This window comes from Gopherus evgoodei, chromosome 9 (assembly GCF_007399415.2).
Source record: "Gopherus evgoodei ecotype Sinaloan lineage chromosome 9, rGopEvg1_v1.p, whole genome shotgun sequence".
NCBI classification, from domain to species: Eukaryota; Metazoa; Chordata; order Testudines; family Testudinidae; genus Gopherus; species Gopherus evgoodei.
In genome coordinates, this window is record NC_044330.1 from 2,641,128 (window position 1) to 2,660,610 (window position 19,483).

Sequence of the window (19,483 nt, forward strand, 5' to 3'; positions counted from 1 at the left end):
AGCTAGTTCCTTTCTATTTGTTTATCCAGTCATCTAGGTTCCTTGCTTTGCAGCCTACAGGGAGACTTTTTTTTCTCGTAAGAGCCGGTTTCTGCTAAAGAAATTATCCGCTCTCTTCCAATGAAGAAAGTTGGCAATTTTTTGTGATGTCATATTGACCCCACTGGGCTCTGGATCTGCCCCTAGAGGCATGGACTCTGTATTTCACCCAAAGGCCCTTCCAGCCTGCTCCTGAATTGCTTTCCTGCCGGCCCCGTCGTTATACAACAGAGCTAGCTGTAGGCTGCAGTCCCTACCTCCTGTAGTGTGGTCGTAGGAGGGTCCTGTGTTTGCCGAGGAGGTTGGCCCCCGGTGTCGTTTCCAATCCACGCTGTCAGAGACTGACTGTGTCCAGTCACAGAAGTCAGTGTCAAATGAACAGGACATGTTACAATGAGCTGAGGGAACTGGAAAAGGAACAGAAGAGAGGTGATCTTTCCTGTGATGATCCCAAAGGAGGCTTCGCCCTGTCTTCCAACACTAACTCCCCGAGCAGAAACTTGCTACACACCTGTCACGTCCGTGGTAGTGAATGATGTCGAAGGCTCCGCAGTGGAAGTGGTGGCTGCTATGGGAACAGAGATCAAACAGTCCGTCAATGTCGTATGTGTGTGTAATGTCATATCGTACCCATGTGGCAGTATCGGGGGAGGGCGGAGATTATTCTATTACTGCAGTTAATATGAAATAGTTCTATATCCCACCATGGCTGTGCCTTTCAAGTAAGTCACAAAAACTGTTAACAAGTAAGAGATCTGTTATGAAGGAAAAGGGATCATACAGAGCTTCTCTCAGGAAATCAGAGACAGAGCTTCTCAAACCGAATCAATAAACTGCAAGTATTGCGAGGAAACAACTAAAACCAAAGGACTTTCTCCCTCGGACTACAGACATTTTAAAGTATAGCATTTGCCAAGTGGAAGTAGCTATAGCTAATATGCCAGTACAAAAATGCCAGGAAAAGTAGCACTCAGAAGAAACCTGCAGCCAGACAGGAAACCTAGGAAAAACATTGGTAAAGGGCTTTTCTTGCTCCCCTGTGGGTACGGCCAGTGCAATTGTATTCGAGATGTTCTTATCGGCAAGAAAATTGGCACCTTCTACCTTCTAAATGCTCATCGTCACGAATGCCGCGGGCGTTGAATTTGGCACATACACATCTTCTGAACCGATGTCCTGATTTTATAGGGACAGTCCCGATTTTGGGTCTTTTTCTTATGTAGGCTCCTATTACCCCTCCACCCCCGTCCTGATTTTTCATATTTGCTGTCTGGTCATCCTAACTGATACCAGCTGAAATTTACCGCAGATAGTGTCTGCCGCCCATTCTCCCAGAGCGATTCCTGCCGCTGCACAGGCTGCCGCATAGGATTCCAGAGCATTGCAGAGCTGCTCAGAGCTTCCTCCTGCGGCACACTGGTCATAGACACAGCTCTCAAAGTACAGGGCGGGAGGCACCGCAGAACGGCACGGTGAGAATGGGCCCTCGTGGTCCGTTAGGATTCTGCACCGTTCCTCGGCTGCCTGCTGCCCGGAGGGAGCGCACGTTACAGGCAGGACGATAGTTGAATTGCAACTAAAATACAAAAAGCAGAAGGGTTAAATACTCAGGGATAGTGATAAGGCTGAACTGGACACCAGGCAGCCACAGCTACTGCAGAGCAACCCGGTTACCAGCTTAACACAAAACAAAAACATAAACACCTGTGTTCATGGAATAAAACTAGAGATGAGACCAAAATAAAACCCTGGATCCAAACTCCCCTACACCTTGTGAAGTTTACCGGCTGGATTAACGTTCAGGTTGGTTTCCATTGTATATGGGTGATTCCATTACACGTACCCAAGTCTCAGTGATTCCAAGGACTGCAGGTTCCCTTAATTTTCTAATTAAATATATGGCCATACTATATATCCCTCTACTCACGGCCACTCGTCGTCAGGCACCCTCCAGCTGGCTCCAAATTCGTTGAAGTCTGCCACCACGACCCCATCAGGTCTCCTGAAGTCGTCCTGCTGGGTCCCCGTGTACATCCCACACAATCCGCACAGTCTCCCTTTGTACTTCTCAGTCACTCTTACAAAGAGCTCGTGGTCCCCATTGAACTGCAGCTGGACGCCCAGGTTGGTCGTAACTTGTACGTAGCGTCCGATGAGTGAAACGGTCACTCCAGGAAGAGGAGTTTCAGGGAGAGAGGCCAGGGCACCATTAATCTGAATGGGAAAGAACGACGCAATGAAACTGGGAAGCCGCGCCAAAGTGAAAAGTGTATGTTCTGCACTGTTACGTTCCCAAAGACCCTTTGTTTTTTGGATCTTGCACATAGTGCAGAATGAAGAAAAATATTCTGGGGCACAGACATTTCTAGACATGGCATATGAAAAATATAAACAAAAACCATTTGTGGAACATTTCTTGGCTTTTAAAAAGCACTGGAATTTATGGAAATATTTACCACATCAAAACCACTCAAGCCCCCTGGCGTTTTCGGGGCTCTTCTCTGCGCCCTCTCCCCTTGTCGTAAATTCTTTTAAAAATGTGAGCACCAGAACTGGTGCCCGCAGGCCTCTGCTATCAGTCACGGGAATGCCGCACTCCCGGGTAAAATCACCTCCCTGCTTCAACTCACTACTTCCCTGTGTGTGTATGTCCCCAAAACTACATTTTGTCTGAGTGGGCCCCGCTTACCAGGATCCAGATGGCTCTGTATGACTGCCCTGTCCCAGTCATTATTTTACTAAGTCCTCAATCTTCGTGTCATCCGCTATTTGAACTAGCTCTCCATTTATATTTGCTTTCAGATCATTGATAGAAATTCTGATTAGTGCCCGGTCTAGAACTGATCCCTGCAGAACCCCAATAGATGTAACCCCAAATGATGAGGATTCCCCACATCATTACCAGGGTCACACCACTTGTCACTTTTAACTCTTGGCCCAATTTTTTCTCTTTCCAGTCTTCTGGGATTTCCCTGGTAGTCCAAGATTTATTAAAAATGAACCTCAGTGGGCCAGAGATCTCTGCCAGCCATTTGAGAACTCGTGGCTGCAAGCGATCAGGGCCTCCTGATTTAAAAACCTTTGTCCCCAGTACATGCTCTTTTACACTTTCTTTAGTTATGAATGGCCTGGAAAGAAATTCACTATTCTCAGGCAATATGAATCTCCAATCACGGAACTTCACTAATCACTGGGAGGGGAGAATGAATTTTTACGCTTACTGTACAGATAGGTGCACTGAGAAACGGAGAGGGTAAGAGGGTCTCCCAAGCTCAGATAGTAATCAGGACTCCTGACTCCAAGTTCTTAATTCAAATCTCTAGACGGTATTTGCTGACATGGATTCTAAGATAGCAAGGGGACTATTTCTTGTAAGGCACTGAGAGTTTAAGACAGACTATAGGCCAGTTAAAGCAGATTCACATGACATGAAATGGAATACATTCGGATTAGGATGAGAAAGGTGCTTACGTAGACAATTCCTTTCTTCCCGAGCGCAATGTGAACGCCATCCAGAGTGAGGGCGACGGAGTTAATGGCTGTCCAGCTGGGGCTGCCCCGGTGTTCATTTCGGGTGGTTACCCTAAAGCTGCCAGAGGCGTTATCGCAGGTCTCCACCACGGTGTAGTTGCAGGCACCCTGGAAGTGGTGAAGTTTCCCATCAAAGGTGGTGTAGTGTGGGTCACCGTAGATGTGGCAGATAGCGATGCCGGCTGGATAACATCCCCGCAGGCCACTTTGAATCTTGCAGATCTCATCTGGACCACAAGACAGCTCACTGCACGTCATGTTGCCATTTCCCAGACACTCACACCGGCTCGTGCAGTTCTCCGTCACAACGCTCTCTCCTTCCTGCAGGGAGACACACGCAAGAAATACATAAACAAATGCCATTAAAGAGGGCGATGCTGGCAGATCAGTTTCCCACCCAGTGCACTCAGCTCAGTGGTTTCACTCACGCTGTAGTATCTGTCCTGGAACATACAGCCGCACTTGGCCTCCGGCACACAGGCGCCTCCGCTGAGAAGAAATCCAGAATTACACGCGCAGCCCTCGACACAGGGCTTGCTGCAGTTCTCGGGGGCGAGGCGGTCCAGACACGTGGCAGGGCAGGCAGTCATACAAGGTTCGTAGTGGCTGTTGGGAGCAGAGCACGTGGGAGCTGCAAGTGTAACAAGAGGAAGAGAATTAGAACCAACAAAGCCCCATTGGAAACAGATCCCACAGGGAGACAGTCACGGTGACAAGGGTTCTTCACAATCACTTCAGGTCATTAAAGAACAAATTTGGTTGCTGAACAAGGACTGGATGCGCCAGATTTGCTACTCACGGCAGAAGGTGGCATTTCTCCAGGGGGGGAGCATCACCCCAGCTTCCCGACACGCATCAGCGTAGGTCGCCAGAGCGCTACACAGGAGCGCCTCACTCCCATTCAGCGCACAGAGGTCATAGACACAGCTCTCAAAGATGCTCTCAGGATTGATCACGGAGTGGCAGATCCCAAAGGGGCCAGGCCTCTTGCTTATCAGGCCACAGAATCTGTCTGTTCTGTAGAGGTTCTCCTGGTCTGCAGGGCAGGGTTCGGGTGGGACAATGACATCACAAGAAGGATCGTCATCCTCAACACGCCAGCTGTTTCCCAGCTCATTAGAGTTCTTGGCTTGCTGCCCATCTGGCATCAGATAGTCATCCCCTCTCCGATTGTTAAAGTTACCGCACATGCCACAGGTCCTGTTGAAATAGGTGGTGGGCACCTTCACTTCCACCGAGTGATCGGTGTCATAGGAAACCCTCAGTCTGAAATCTGTCTCCAGGATAACGTATCGTCCGCTCCTGCTCACTGTGATTGACCCACCAGCTGCGCGGACAGGAAGGGTTGTTAACACTTCATTGACCTAATGGGAAAAGGAAGGAAACATGCCATGTGATTTCCCCAGAGTGAGGCTCTACGACACTTGTAAGGGAGAAATTAGCAATCAAATTGACTCATTCATTGCAAATATTCATCTAAAGTTTGAAAGACCAGGAGTCACGGATTCCTATTCAACAGAGGAGAGTGACACACGGTCACCTGTACAGAAGGACACAGAACAAAGCTCAATCCCAATCTGGAATCCCCCTACTGAGGAAAGGCTCCTTACCAGCACTTGGCTCGGATGGTTTCTGAGAATTTCTATGTGTTGTCCATAAACCTCCACCAGGACTTTCTGCACATAGGACACTGCAGAGTACCCTCGATGCTCGTTCTTGGCTTCTACGTTGAAATAAGGCAGAGAGCTGGAGTTGCTGCACACTTTGGCCAGCGTGTAGGTGCAGACCCCCATGAAGTGGTGAGTCTCTCTGTCAAACGTGTTGTAATGAGGGTCGTTGTGGACTCGGCAGATCCCGTAAGTCTCACGGTAGCAGCCAGGTTCCCCGTTTTGAACCCCACAGTAATAATCGGCTGGGCAGGTTGCGTTAGAGCAGCTTACTTTGCTCCCCCGAGAGGGACATGTGCATTTAGAGGAGCAGGTGTCATCGGTCCAGAATTCAGCGCCAACAGGGTAGTGTTCGCCATTGTGCCAGCACCCGCACTGACTGCTGGGGACACAGCCATCGTTGTAGAGAAGATAACCACTGTCGCACACGCATCCTTCCGCACACGGCAGGCTGCAGCTGGCAGGAGCCATCGGGTTGACACAGGTGGCAGGGCAGGCTGCTGTGCATGCTTCATAGTGACTGTTGGCTGGACAGTCAATTGCTGCAGAAAACAAAAGCTTTGTAATTACACGAGGAAGCATTATACTAATCAATGCGCTTTGCCCTCTGATCACATGCCAATTATTTCACATGCAGTGCGATGATGTGCCAGCTTCAGTTCTCCTTAGTTACAGTATCAGCTGCACCAATTGACACCGTGTTGGTTTCTCCGAAATAAAAGCTCCCAAAGTTCCACTGCAACTGCGGAAGAGCATGATGCCCAGTGACACCTAAAACAATGAGTCAGCGTGTGCAAAGCTTTCCAACTGCCCTGGTTCCAAACAATTTCTTTTCTTGAGCGATGAAAGCCGTTCCAAACACGCCCATGAAACTCGCAGTGGAAAATCTCACATTTGCTTGTACTTACGACAGAAGGTAGCATTCCTCCAAGCATCTATCTCAGCTCCCCTAGACCGACAGGCATCCGCGTAAGACTGCAGACTCTTGCAGAGGGAGTCAGGATCCATTCGCAATTCACACTGGTCATAAAAGCAGCTGCTGAAGTAAATGGTAGGATCTAGCACCCGGTGGCACTTTTTAAATGGGCCATTCGCATCTGTCAGGAGACCACAGAAAGCACTGCTGGCAATGATTTGCCTATCACTCTCGTCGCAGACTGGATCATGGCCCGTTCCTGGAAGACAACTGAGAGAAAAGAGAGAAGTCCTAGGTTTGTTGGGTGGCTTTCCCTTGACATTTGATACTTATCAGAGAATTCCACCATGAGAGCTACAAACCTGGTGTGATTGGAGACCTGCCAGCTGTTGCCAAGGCTGGTAGAGTCTGGCTCCAGCACCCCATCTGGATTCAGAAAGTCGTCTGCTGCGTTCCCGTTGTAGTTCCCACACATCCCACAAACTTTTCCTTTGAAGGAGCTCCAAAGAGTCACTTCCACTCGATGGTTCCCATCAAACTTCACGGTCAACCCAAAATCTGTGCTGACCACGACATAAAGCCCGCTGGAGGAGATTTGCACACCCGACGATGGGGCAAAGGGGATGACGATCTCTCCCTTTCCATTTACCTAGACATGAAGAAGGTAAGCCCTGCTTGTAAATAAATGATCTCCCAAGCTCATTCTCAGCAAGCTACTCGGCCCCCCTCCCTGAACCTACCTTCACGACTCCCCCTTTCTCTAGTGTTATCCTCAGGCCATAAACATCAACATCCACATATTGGACATAGGACACGCGAGTGTTGCCTCCTCTGTGCTCATTCGCTGCTTCCACATTGAAGTAGGGCAGGCTGCTGTTCCCATCACACAGCTTGGACAGGGTGTAGGCGCAGGTCCCCATGAAGTGATGGGTTTGTTTATCAAAGGTGTAGTAGTGAGGGTCCCCTGACACCACACAGGACTCTTCTGGGGGGGACGGGGGGCAAAGCACAATAAATCACAGCTTTAGTTCAATCACTTCCACCATGGCTTCTCGTCCTGTTAGCGTCGGACAACTTGGTTTGGAAACATTCGTTCCAGGCCTGAGCTTCTCACCGGCCACCAGGCATCATGATTAGAATACTTCCTATTGCACCTGCTGCCTCCATTTCCTGACGGGAATTATGCTATTCATCCAGAGAGACAAGATTTGAAGGCCAAGACTATAACAGGGTTCAAAAAAGACCTAGATATGTTCATGGAGAATGAGTCCATCAATGGCTATTAGCCAGGATGGGCAGGGATGGTGTCCCTAGCCTCTGTTTGCCAGAAGCTGGGAACGGGTGACAGGGGATGGATCACTTGAGGATTCCTTGTTCTGTTCCATTCCCTTTGGGGCACCTGGCATTGGCCACTGTCAGAAGACAGGATACTGGGCTAGATGGACCTTTGGTCTGACCCAGTATGGCCGTGCTTATGTTAAGAGGGATGAGGTAATATCTTTTATTGGACCAACTTCTGTCAGTGAGAGGTAGGCAAGATCTTGAGTATACACAATGCTCTCTTCAGCTCTGCCAGACTAACTCAGAGTGACACTGTAGAATAGAAGCCAAAATGTCCAACACTCGTCTCTCTCACGAACAAACGTTAGTCCAATAAAGATATAACCTCACCTCCTTTGTCTCTCCAATATCCTGGGATCGAGACGGCTACAACCACACTCTTATTCACCTAGATGATTTCTACACCTTTGGGACATGTTTTGCCCTCACATTTATATAGAATAGGAGCAGAAGAGCTGTGCGGAATCTGACGATCGGGGTGACATGCTAATTAATTGTCATTTATGTCAGAGAAATTCACCTGAACTTGGCAACGGAGGTGACGTGGTGGTTCCTGTAGAAGTGGGAGTGGTGACTGATGTGGAGCTCACTGTTGTTGTCGATCCATCGCCTACAATGAGACAATGTTATAGAAATTTGCTGTAACTCACATCTTCTTGGTCCAGACAATGGTAACGCTGACCATTATTACCAAGTAGCCCTGTCCATAAAAACAGGAACTCTGACGTGATGCACTGTACCTGGGCAATATCCGTCTACGAGAGATACATCATCCACTGCTACGTCACTGCGGAAATCTTCACCCCGCACCCCCTCCAGGAGGATCTAGGGGAAGGGGAAGTTGCCAGAGTTAGTTTGTTTCGCATTCGTTACTTCTTCATCATTCAAAGCCCTCTCATTATAAGAGCCAAGGCAAATGCTTTCACCTACCCGCATATCTCCTCTGTTATACACAGTGACTGCTGCCAAGTTCCACCTATCGCCCTTATTTCCTGTCTCTGACCAGACCAGACGTGGCGCTGCATCCTCAGTGACATAAACTCTCAGTGCCATTGCATGAGCCACTCCGTACATGTGATACCAGAAGCGGAAACAATGGGTTCCATTGGCACTGCACACAGGACTCTCCAAGTGAGCCACAGCTCCAGAGCTGGCCTGGCTTCCTTGCAGGTAGATGAAGTAACCATCTGAAACAAACCGTGTGTTACAAAGGAATGTACATGCCTTAGGCCATGGCAAACAAGGACAACACTCCTAACACCATAAACACCACAGGCACATTTAGATCCTTAAGGTAACACAAGTGATATGGAATTCTGTTTCCAATGGGTCTGAGGAAAGCAAACACAACTCCATGAGAGACTCCAGACAGTGCTCTCAGCTAGTTCCTTTCTATTTGTTTATCCAGTCATCTAGGTTCCTTGCTTTGCAGCCTACAGGGAGACTTTTTTTTCTCGTAAGAGCCGGTTTCTGCTAAAGAAATTATCCGCTCTCTTCCAATGAAGAAAGTTGGCAATATTTTGTGATGTCATATTGACCCCACTGGGCTCTGGATCTGCCCCTAGAGGCATGGACTCTGTATTTCACCCAAAGGCCCTTCCAGCCTGCTCCTGAATTGCTTTCCTGCCGGCCCCGTCGTTATACAACAGAGCTAGGTGTAGGCTGCAGTCCCTACCTCCTGTAGTGTGGTCGTACGAGGGTCCTGTGTTTGCTGAGGAGGTTGGCCCCCGGTGTCGTTTCCAATCCAAGCTGTCAGAGACTGACTGTGTCCAGTCACAGAAGTCAGTGTCAAATGAACAGGACATGTTACAATGAGCTGGGGGAACTGGAAAAGGAACAGAAGAGAGGTGATCTTTCCTGTGATGATCCCAAAGGAGGCTTCGCCCTGTCTTCCAACACTAACTCCCGGAGCAGAAACTTGCTACACACCTGTCACGTCCGTGGTAGTGAATGATGTCGAAGGCTCCGCAGTGGAATTGGTGGCTGCTATGGGAATAGAGAAAATCACGTTAAGAGATGAAACAATCAATCAATGTCTGTATGTGTGTAATGTCATATTGTACCCACGTGGGTGTATCGGGGGAGGGTAGTACATTATTGTGATTAATATTAAATATTTCTATTTCCCACCATGCCTTAAAACTAAGACACAAAAACAGTTTAAAAGTTTCATCTACTAGAACTGGACAATGTCATAGTGATTTGCTGTAATTCACATGTTCTTCATCTAGACAGTGTTAATGCTGATGATTATTACCAACTATCCCTGTCCACAAAAAGAGGAGCTCTGACATATCTACTGCCCAATTTTTCACCACACAAGCAAGATTCAGCTGTATTGTTTTAAATCATCCCAAAATATTATGTTTTGTAAACATGTCTCCAATAAGTCTCTTCATGAATGGAAATATCAAGAAAATAATATATGCCCCTAAAATGTGGTGTGGTTCATTTCGATGAGATACATTCTAACAGCACCTCTTTACTTACCACAGAATGTCTCTTTTCTCCAATCTCCCAGACTTACACCTCTACCTTCACATGCTGCAGCATACGCGTCTAAGGATGAGCAAAACTGTTCGGTATTTCCTCCTGTGGCACACTGGTCATAGACACAGCTCTCAAAGTACAACTGCGGGGGGATATACCAATGGCAAGCTTCGAAAGGCCCTCCACTTGCCAAAATAACTTTGCAGAATTCTTCATATTCATACTCATGCACAGGGTTACAGGCTGGTGGTATAACGGGAACTGGATCACAGCTATGTTGACATGAGATAAGTGTCAGACCTGGTATGTGTTGAGCATTTCTGTTTCAGTATTCAGCAGGGGCTTGATTCTGCAAGGGGTTCCCTCAACTCCCGCTGAAACCTATGTGTCCAATTCTGTGAGCTGCTAAGTGCTCTCAACTAGATGTTGACTTCAATGGAAGATGATGATGCTCATAATCTTGCAGGATCAGGGCAGATGGGCCAGATTCGCATAGGCCTGAAGAGATCATTAGATAATCTAGTCTGACTTACTGCACATTTAAGGCCATAGAATTTTACCGTGTCACCCCTGCATTGATCCCAATAACTTGTGTTTGGCTAAAGTATATTGTCTAGAATGGCATACAGTCTTGATCTGAAGACATCAAGAGATGGAGAAAGACTGTCTAGCTCATAGACTCCAGGACTGGAAGGGACCTCGAGAGGTCATCGAGTCCAGTCCCCTGCCCTCATGGCAGGACCAAATATTGTCTAGACCATCCCTAATAGACATTTATCTAATCTACTCTTAAATATCTCCAGAGATGGAGATTCCACAACTTCCCTAGGCAATATATTCCAGTGTTTAACTACCCTGACAGTTAGGAACTTTTTCCTAATGTCCAACCTAAATCTCCCTTGCTGCAGTTTAAGCCCATTGCTTCTTGTTCTATCATTGGAGGCTAAGGTGAACAAGTTTTCTCCCTCCTCCTGATGACACCCTATCTGGATCAATGTAGAATTTCCACAGACCTGGATTCTCTCTCAGACCCCCGGCTTAATTTGTAATGAAAGATGTGTCAGGACTCAAGCAATTAGGTCCTGGGGCTCAAGCAATTTTTTACTTTCGTAACTGATGCAGCAAGCCCAGAGATGCCAGAGCTATGAACTGCCAAGCCTAGAGGTGCTGGGGATCAGCCCTGGCAAGTGCTGGCACAAATTAAGCACTGCTCATACTGAAACATTCTCAAAGACCAAACACAAAGGGTGAAAAAAAAATCAAGTTCATGGTGTGGACTGTGGAAATTAGTAAGTTAATATACAGGTAACATGGGCCCAGTTTTCAGTAAGGATGGGAGATTTCACACTGAAATCATCCAAACACATTGGTTATGTCTACACTGCCTTTTAAAACCCATGGGAGCGAGTCTCAGAGCCGGAGTCTATAGCCTGGGGCTTGTGGGGGATCATGCTCCATCGCTAAAAGCAGCAGTGTCGATGTTAAAGCTAGGGCCGGACCTTTGGCTCTGTAGCTCAGGGAGCAGGGTGGGCTTCAGAGCCTGACCTCCAGCCTGAGTTGCAATGTCTATACTGTTGTTTTCAGTGGCATAGTGCAAGCCTGACAGGGCAGCCCAGGGTATTCAGGGGGCATGGGGCAAAGCAATTTTGGGGGCCCCTTCCATAAAAAAGAGTTGCAATACTATAGAATACTATATTCTCATGGGGGCTCCTTCAGGGCCTGGGACCTGAAGCAAGTTGTCCCACTTGTCCCCCCCCACCCCCCAGGCGGCCCTGAAGCCTGGGGGTGTAGACCTGGACTCTAAGATTTGCTGTCTTGGGTTTTAAAATGCCCCAAGAGTTTTCAGCTGAGTTTTGGGGCTTGTTCAAAAGTGAAAATGAAAGGAAATACAGTATGTGCAAATCTACATGATCCAAAATTGACCTCCGTGACAAGTAATGTCTAGTAATGACAAGGGTTTCCATGGAACACATATCTATACACATATCTTGTATCTTGACCTTATTCCTTTTAAGGGTCAAGTGATTTGTCTGCACTTATAGGTCTTTCCAAGTACTTACATCCAATTGTCATCCTTCACTTGCCAGCTATTGCCAAAATTATTTGAATCCTGTTCCAGGACTCTGTCTGGTCTTAGGAAATCATCCAGCTGGTTGTCAGTGTATGTGCCACACAGGCCACACAGCTGCCCCTTAAAGCTTTCATCAGCATGAACAAAAAGCTGTTGGTCACCATCAAACTTCACCTGAATGCCAACAGAGGTATCAATGACCACATAGGGTCCTCTTACAGCTACTGTAATTCCAGGATGCAGAGTCACAGGAAGATCAACTTGAATTCCATTCACCTAAAATAAAAGGAAATAGCACACACAAATAGCTGAGTCAACAAAGCAATTGGTGACAAAGTCAGTGATGTCTTCTGAGTATGTAAAAACTCTAGTGTTTCTTTTGCAGAGGAACAGAGCTGTAAAATTCTGATCAGAACCAACTGTGGTAGTGGGATCCCCTGATTTGGATCCATCTATAGTTCATTTTCTGATGTTATACTGTTACCTCTCTAGTTGGCACATGTAATCTGTTAGTTATGTTAGAGTGAGAAAGACACTACTGGTTTTGTAAGAAAGGTGAGGAATTTACTCAAAACAGATCCTCTATATAGCAGTGCTGAACAACATGGAGAGAGAAGTGGAAAAGTTATCCTGGCCTCTGAAAAGTTATCCTGGGTTCTGCTTTACTTATGAACATGTGTTTGTGTCCTTTATTGTTTGCAATCCTGGAGGCAAATAACTCAGAGGACTGTGATTCAATATTGATTTAGACCAGTGGTCCCCAACCTTTTTGTGGCCAGTGGCACATTCATGCCTTCAGAAGAGTGTGGCGGGCGCCAACAATTTTTCAAGGCTTATTTTGTATTTGTACATTAAATTATACAAAAAAATCATATTTAATATAACATAATATATGAATCCAGAGAAAAGAGAGAAGCCGAAGAGAAGCTGCAAGGACAGAGAACACCGGTGCCTGCAGCCTTCAGCACCGGAGTTCTCTGTACCCAACAGGCACGGGGCCGCGGCTTCTCTCTGGCTTACGCCATGGCCCCACACCTACCAGGGACTGAGAACACCGGCGCCCAAAGCCTGCAGCCTCGGAGTTCTCTGTCCCCAGCAGGTGCAGGGTTGCAGCTTGTCCCTCCTGCTGGGCACTAGGCGGGCCCCAAACCTGCTGGGAACAGAGAATACCGTGCTCGCAGCCTGAGTTCTCTGTCCTTATCAGGTGTCAGGCCACAGCTTCTCTCCCCTGCTGGGCACTAGGCGGGTGCACATAAATGCCCCGGCGGGCGCCATGGCGCCCGTGGGCACCACATTGGGGACCACTGATATAGACAGAACAAAGGCAACTGTGACGACATGTCCACCCCAACACAAGACTGGAAGGTGTTAAGATGGCCAGGTGTGACAATTAACTCCACAGGTTGCACCTGGAGGGGGAGCCACGGATCAGGGAAGTGATTGAAAGCAGGCCCAGCTGGGCAGGAACAGGTGGGGCTGCAGCCCCTCCCTGTGAAGAGGGAGGAGAGGAGGCTGCAGTTCCTGGAGTGAGAGGGGTCCTAAGGATGAGAGGACAATGGGAGAGACTGCTGGAAGAGAGCACAATGCCTGGCCAGAGCTAATTTCCAGAGCGGCCAGGAGGAGATGCCACTAGCAGAGAAAGCACCCTGGGACAGCAACCCACTGGTGGGTGTGGGTGTGAGTGTGTGTAAGGTATAATACTTACATGGACCTCTTTGTTTTTTCTCAAAGCAATGTGAATGTTTTTCAATGTGACAGCTACTGAGTTCAAAGCAGTCCAGGCCTGGCTTCCTCTGTGTTCATTCCTGGTTGTCACTGAGAACTGCTCAGAAGAATTTGTGCATGTCTCAACTATTGTATAATTGCATCCACCCTGGAAATGGTACAGTCTCCCATCAAAAGTTATGTAGTGTGGATCCCCATAGATGTGGCAGGTGTTGATGTCCAATGGATAACATCCCAAGATTCCATTCTGCACCTTGCAAATTTTGCTTGCTTCACATGTCTTTGGACTGCAGACTATGGTGTTGTTTCCTGCACAGTTACATTGGCCTTCACAGTTTGTTTCCCAGAAAGTTTCCCCTTTCTGTTAGAGACAAGCAAATACATACAGGTATAAAAGCTGAGCTTGACTGCAAGCTGTGAAATACTGCCCCAAATATCTAGCATACATTAGAACAAACCTCATAATATTTGTCTTTATAGAGGCAGCCACAATTGCCCATGGAAACACACTGTCCACCGCTGAGAACAAACCCGCTGTTGCACTCACATCCCTCTACACAAGGTTTACTGCAGTTGCTTGCTGCTACTGGGTTGGAGCAGGTTGCAGGACAAGCACTAGTGCATGGATTGTAATGACTATTGGAAAGGCAAGGAAGCGCTGAAAAACAAATAAAAACTCTATAACTCACAGCTGAAAATCTGCATCCAAAACCCAGGATATTTAGCTTTTCAGTAACAACTTATGTTAAGAAAAGTTATTGAAACCCAAAAGTCCCTATTTCAGGACTAGAAGATGAAAGAAAAATGTAGTTTGTAGCTGAGAAAGACCTTAACAACCAAATACAAATACCCTGAACTCTGGGGAAGTTCAGACCCAAATCAGAATTTTACATCTCTAAACCATATCTAATTACTAGTAGATAAATCTCCATATGATGGGAGGACTGGCATTAATTGACATACTGGCTATAGAAAGGTTCAGAACAGTTAGCCGTGAACACTTGACTAAACTATCCTTACACCTGCAAGGGAGGAATTTGGTAGATAAACACTGGCAAGACAGTCTAGAGTCAGCTCACATTGCTGCTGCTCTTTCTGTACCTGTTCTCAGACAGAAGATTTCATTCTTCCTGTTGTCCGTCAGGCATCTTTCACGCACATGACATTCAGGGGTTTTGTAATCTCAAAATATCAGGAGTGAATAATGGAAACTTTCAGAACTCTAAATCATGCAGTACATGGGGAGTAAACACTCTTTTACAACACTAGAGTAGGTTGTTCAGACATTCAATTCCCTGCAGATACTCACAGCAGAAGGTGGCATTTCTCCACTGGGGGAGAGTCACTCCAGCTTCCTGACATGCATCAGCGTAAGTCGCCAGAGCGTTACACAAGAGCTGCTCATTCCCATTCAGCGCACAGAGGTCATAGACACAGCTCTCAAAGATGCTCTCAGGATTGATCACGGAGTGGCAGATCCCAAAGGGGCCAGGCCTCTTGGTTATCAGGCCACAGAATCTGTCTGTTCTGTAGAGGTTCTCCTGGTCTGCAGGGCAGGGTCTGGGTGGGACAATGACATCACAAGAAGGATCGTCATCCTCAACACGCCAGCTGTTTCCCAGCTCATTAGAGTTCTTGGCTTGCTGCCCATCTGGCATCATATAGTCATCCCCTCTCCGATTGTTAAAGTTACCGCACATGCCACAGGTCCTGTTGAAATAGGTGGTGGGCACCTTCACTTCCACCGAATGATCGGTGTCATAGGAAACCCTCAGTCTGAAATCTGTCTCCAGGATAACGTATCGTCCGCTCCTGCTCACTGTGATTGACCCACCAGCTGTAGTTACGGGGAGAGTTGACCATATTTTATTGATCTAAGACAAATGAATCCAGGAAGTTAGCTGTTAGAAATGTGATCTTTAATGGATTTCATTCTGATGAAACAAAGGTCAGTTTTGTAGAAGAGGCTACTACAAAAATATCCTGCATTTGCATTTGCAAATTAAATAATTGTGTGACCAGACATGTAGTTAGTGGGGCCAGTTACTTAGCTGGTGCAATTCACGGGAGCCAATGGAGTCAGGCTGGTTTACACCAGATGAGGAACTGGCACAATATTTCTAATTATGCACATTTCAGGAACAAATTCAGGGCCTTGTTTGGAAGCAACATGTGCATTTGTTTTTGCAGGCATACACTTCATTCCCTCCTACCAGAATTGTAACCGAGAGGGTCCTGGAGAAAGGTGATTTTCTTACACCTGGCCACGCTACTGGCAACGCATACTGTAGTGCTCTTGTCTGATTCCAAACTCCTGTCTCTAATAAGTGACTGTTTTCACCTACATGCTCCTGTGAATACAACTCCAGTTACAAGTCTTTTATGTTAGCTACCAGAGCATTAGCTCTGCCTAGTGGATATTAATAGCTCCTATGTGTGCCTAGATTTCTTCGATCTATTACTTTGTTATTGTGGCAAAGCCAGATACTCTTAATATCCTTAGCATTACACTTAACATGAAAGTAAAACATTCCATTTTTGCCTAATTCTGCCAAGGCTGCACTTCACCTCTGAATCCAAAAAATGTAGTGGATCCAAAAAACTCACCAGTACACGATTTGGTGTTGCCTTAACTATTTCTATGTGTTGACCATGAACCTCCACCATGACTTTCTGCACATAGGACACTGCAGAGTACCCTCGATGCTCGTTCTTGGCTTCTACGTTGAAATAAGGCAGAGAGCTGGAGTTGGTGCACACTTTGGCCAACGTATAGGTGCACTTCCCCATGAAGTGGTGAGTCGCTTTGTCAAACGTGTTGTAATGAGGGTCGTTGTGGACTCGGCAGATCCCGTAAGTCTCACGGTAGCAGCCAGGTTCCCCGTTCTGAACCCCACAGTAATAATCGGCTGGGCAGGCTGCGTTAGAGCAGCTTACTTTGCTCCCCCGAGAGGGACATGTGCATTTAGAGGAGCAGGTGTCATCGGTCCAGAATTCAGCGCCAACTGGGTAGTGTTTGCCATTGTACCAACATCCACACTGACTGCTGGGGACACAGCCATCATTGTAAAGAAGATAACCACTGTCGCACACGCATCCTTCCACACACGGCAGGCTGCAGCTGGCAGGAGCCATTGGGTTGACACAGGTAGCAGGGCAGGCTGCCGTGCATGCTTCATAGTGACTGTTGGCTGGACAAATCAGTGCTGTAAATTGAAAAAGCATCCACATTAATCCTTTAAACTACTGATTTGCAATAATATATTTTGTTCCTTTTAAAAGTATTTTGGGCCAGATACCGAAGATGTTAGTCAGTTTTTATCCTCCATCAAAACTCCCAGTTCACTTTTAGTTTAGCCTTTTGACCGCAAGAAAAGTCTGTCTTTCCTGCAGAATATTAAAGGGAAACTTCCATTGACTATAACTGAGTTAAGGGAAAAAACAAATTGCTTTTCTTGGCTGCTCAACAGGTAGAACGTTTAGGTGGCAGGATAATATTAATGTGGTTTTTCTATTTATTATTATTAATGTTAATCATTTAGTTTATATTTTTCTTCCTTCCCAAACTCCTGAATAATGTCACTAAAAAGAAAAAATCAAGAGAGAGTAGTGGTTCTGCTATAGATTATATCTGGTTATACACATATATTAAACTCTCACCACCACTCACTTCCCCACACCTAATTATGTTGAAAGAGCTTTATTAAAATTGTAAAGTAAAGCAATTAAAAATTAATAAATGCCAGAATTAAGGTTGCCCAGGCAGGGCTGGCTCCAGGCACAGCTTAGCAAGCAGGTGCTTGGGGCCGCCACTCCGGCAGGTCCGGCTATTCGGCGGCAATTCGGTGGAGGGTCCCTTACTCCCAGATGGAGCGAAGGACCTCCTGCTGAATTGCCTCAGATTGTGATTGCGGCTTTTTTTTTCTTTTGGCTGCTTGGGGTGGCAAAACCCCTGGAGCCAGCCCTGTGCTCATGTAAATTTAATTCGGCTCCCTTGTATGTATGCATTATGATAGCGTCTTTAGTTACATGATGATATACTATTTTTTTCTGCAGGACCTCTGCCTCATTCAGTGCACAGGCAGGACCAGCACTAGCAGGGCATGAAACACACACTTTGCCAGTGAGTTTTTTTTGCTGAAAGCAGAGGAATGGTGAGACTTAGGATCTTGGGTTCCTTTCCAGGCTTGGGTAGGGAGTGTGCTCTAGTGGGACTCTTCTGCCCGCTACCCTGAAGCCTGGCTCCTGCTGTCATGTCCCCTCCAGCTCATCCCTGTCCCAGTTCTCTCTTCCTTATCCCCATCTCTCAGTCTCTCCTCATTCCAATCGCAGACTCCTTGCCCAGCCAGTTCCAGTTCCCCCCTCTCAACACCTTGTCCTGGTCCCAATCTACACCTTTCCCTCCCATGGTCCAGCTCTTGCTTTGCATTTCAGTCAAGCAGCATCCTCCTCCATGCTGCGAAATGGGGTGGGGTACAGAGAGCACAGGAGAGACTGACTCCTTGCTCTCAGTTCTGTGACCTAGCCCTGCCCCGGCCCAAAGCAGCTATTACAGGCAAAGTCCAGCTTCACCTCTGCAGTTCTGGGCAGAAGCCTGCTTAGCTGCTCTTACAGGAGCTGTGAAGAGATGGAGCATGCTCGCTTTCTCTATGGGGAGGATGCATGTGCCGTTTGGCCAGCAGAGGGAACTGTGAGGGACTGGAGCAGGCTTAGTGAGGATAATAGCATCAGAGAGTTTAGCTGTAACTTCTAACAAGTCTCTACTTAGCATGGGCGAAATGCGATTTTTCAAAGGCTTCCTGACTTGGCCATATTTGAGCAGATTTTCACAGGGACTGCAAAAGGTACATTGCAGACCAAAGGCCATGCCCTGCCACATTTCACATTTCAAGTTCCCACTTCAAAGCATGGGGGTACTAGAACATTTCAAAGAAGAAGTCTTTAAAATCTTTTAATACAGGCAAAACAACATACTTTTTTCCTAGGCTCCTTCTCAGAAATGGAAGAACCATTTTGGCTGAAGTTTTTCCCAGGAAAATTCAGCCTGAGGCAGACACCCAGCATGGAAAATTTCAGCCCATGTGGTTAAAGTTTGACAAAGTTATAAGCAACTGAAAACAAGGATTTATAATGGGAAATATCAGGCAACTTTAATAATAGAGAGTGCTACCAACCCCACCTATAATAATCTAAAGTCAGCTTTGATACATACGGCAGAATGTTTCATTTCTCCATGTTCCCACAGAAATGCCTGCAGCTTGGCACACATCAGCATATGACTGTAGGTTATTGCAGAGGGCTGCATTGTTCAAATGAAGTTCACACAGATCATACAGGCAGTCTTCAAAATAAACCAATGGATCAGCTGCTGAGTGGCACTGCCGGAACGGGCCACTTGGATCTGTGATCAGCCCACAGTACTTGTTGCTTTGGATCATTTGTGTTTCATCATCTGAGCAGTTTGGGGTATGGCCAAGATCTGGGACACAGCTGGGAGGAAAAAAGATGCAGAGAATTCACTAATGAAGTCTGCATGCACTGAAGCCCAAGATGTTTTGCACAATGTATTTACTAATGTTCCACAGCTTACTCCTGTCCAAGCATGAAATATTTGTAAGAAAAAATGTTTCTGCTGATTTTAGGTATGAAACGAATGGGGAAAAAATACATTTGGAATTCAACATGGACATAGCCCTAGTGCCT

General features: G+C 46.8%; 1 protein-coding gene across 1 annotated transcript in view; it reads right to left on the bottom strand.

Moving 5' to 3' along the window:
* Positions 1 to 19,483, bottom strand: part of LOC115657585 (IgGFc-binding protein-like) — a 168,552-nt gene that overhangs the window by 84,223 nt on the left and 64,846 nt on the right. The window contains exons 8-27 of the mRNA XM_030575626.1: positions 19,104 to 19,270; positions 16,388 to 16,986; positions 15,090 to 15,654; positions 14,239 to 14,366; positions 13,761 to 14,141; positions 12,045 to 12,331; positions 9,424 to 9,480; positions 9,170 to 9,257; positions 8,235 to 8,319; positions 6,894 to 7,138; positions 6,516 to 6,802; positions 6,146 to 6,423; positions 5,181 to 5,779; positions 4,370 to 4,934; positions 3,999 to 4,201; positions 3,511 to 3,891; positions 1,967 to 2,253; positions 1,344 to 1,615; positions 551 to 607; positions 297 to 446 (exon numbers count right to left, since the gene is read on the bottom strand). Coding sequence (XP_030431486.1) covers positions 297 to 446; positions 551 to 607; positions 1,344 to 1,615; positions 1,967 to 2,253; positions 3,511 to 3,891; positions 3,999 to 4,201; positions 4,370 to 4,934; positions 5,181 to 5,779; positions 6,146 to 6,423; positions 6,516 to 6,802; positions 6,894 to 7,138; positions 8,235 to 8,319; positions 9,170 to 9,257; positions 9,424 to 9,480; positions 12,045 to 12,331; positions 13,761 to 14,141; positions 14,239 to 14,366; positions 15,090 to 15,654; positions 16,388 to 16,986; positions 19,104 to 19,270 — 5,681 coding nt within the window. The remainder of the gene's footprint in view (positions 1 to 296; positions 447 to 550; positions 608 to 1,343; positions 1,616 to 1,966; positions 2,254 to 3,510; positions 3,892 to 3,998; positions 4,202 to 4,369; positions 4,935 to 5,180; positions 5,780 to 6,145; positions 6,424 to 6,515; positions 6,803 to 6,893; positions 7,139 to 8,234; positions 8,320 to 9,169; positions 9,258 to 9,423; positions 9,481 to 12,044; positions 12,332 to 13,760; positions 14,142 to 14,238; positions 14,367 to 15,089; positions 15,655 to 16,387; positions 16,987 to 19,103; positions 19,271 to 19,483) is intronic.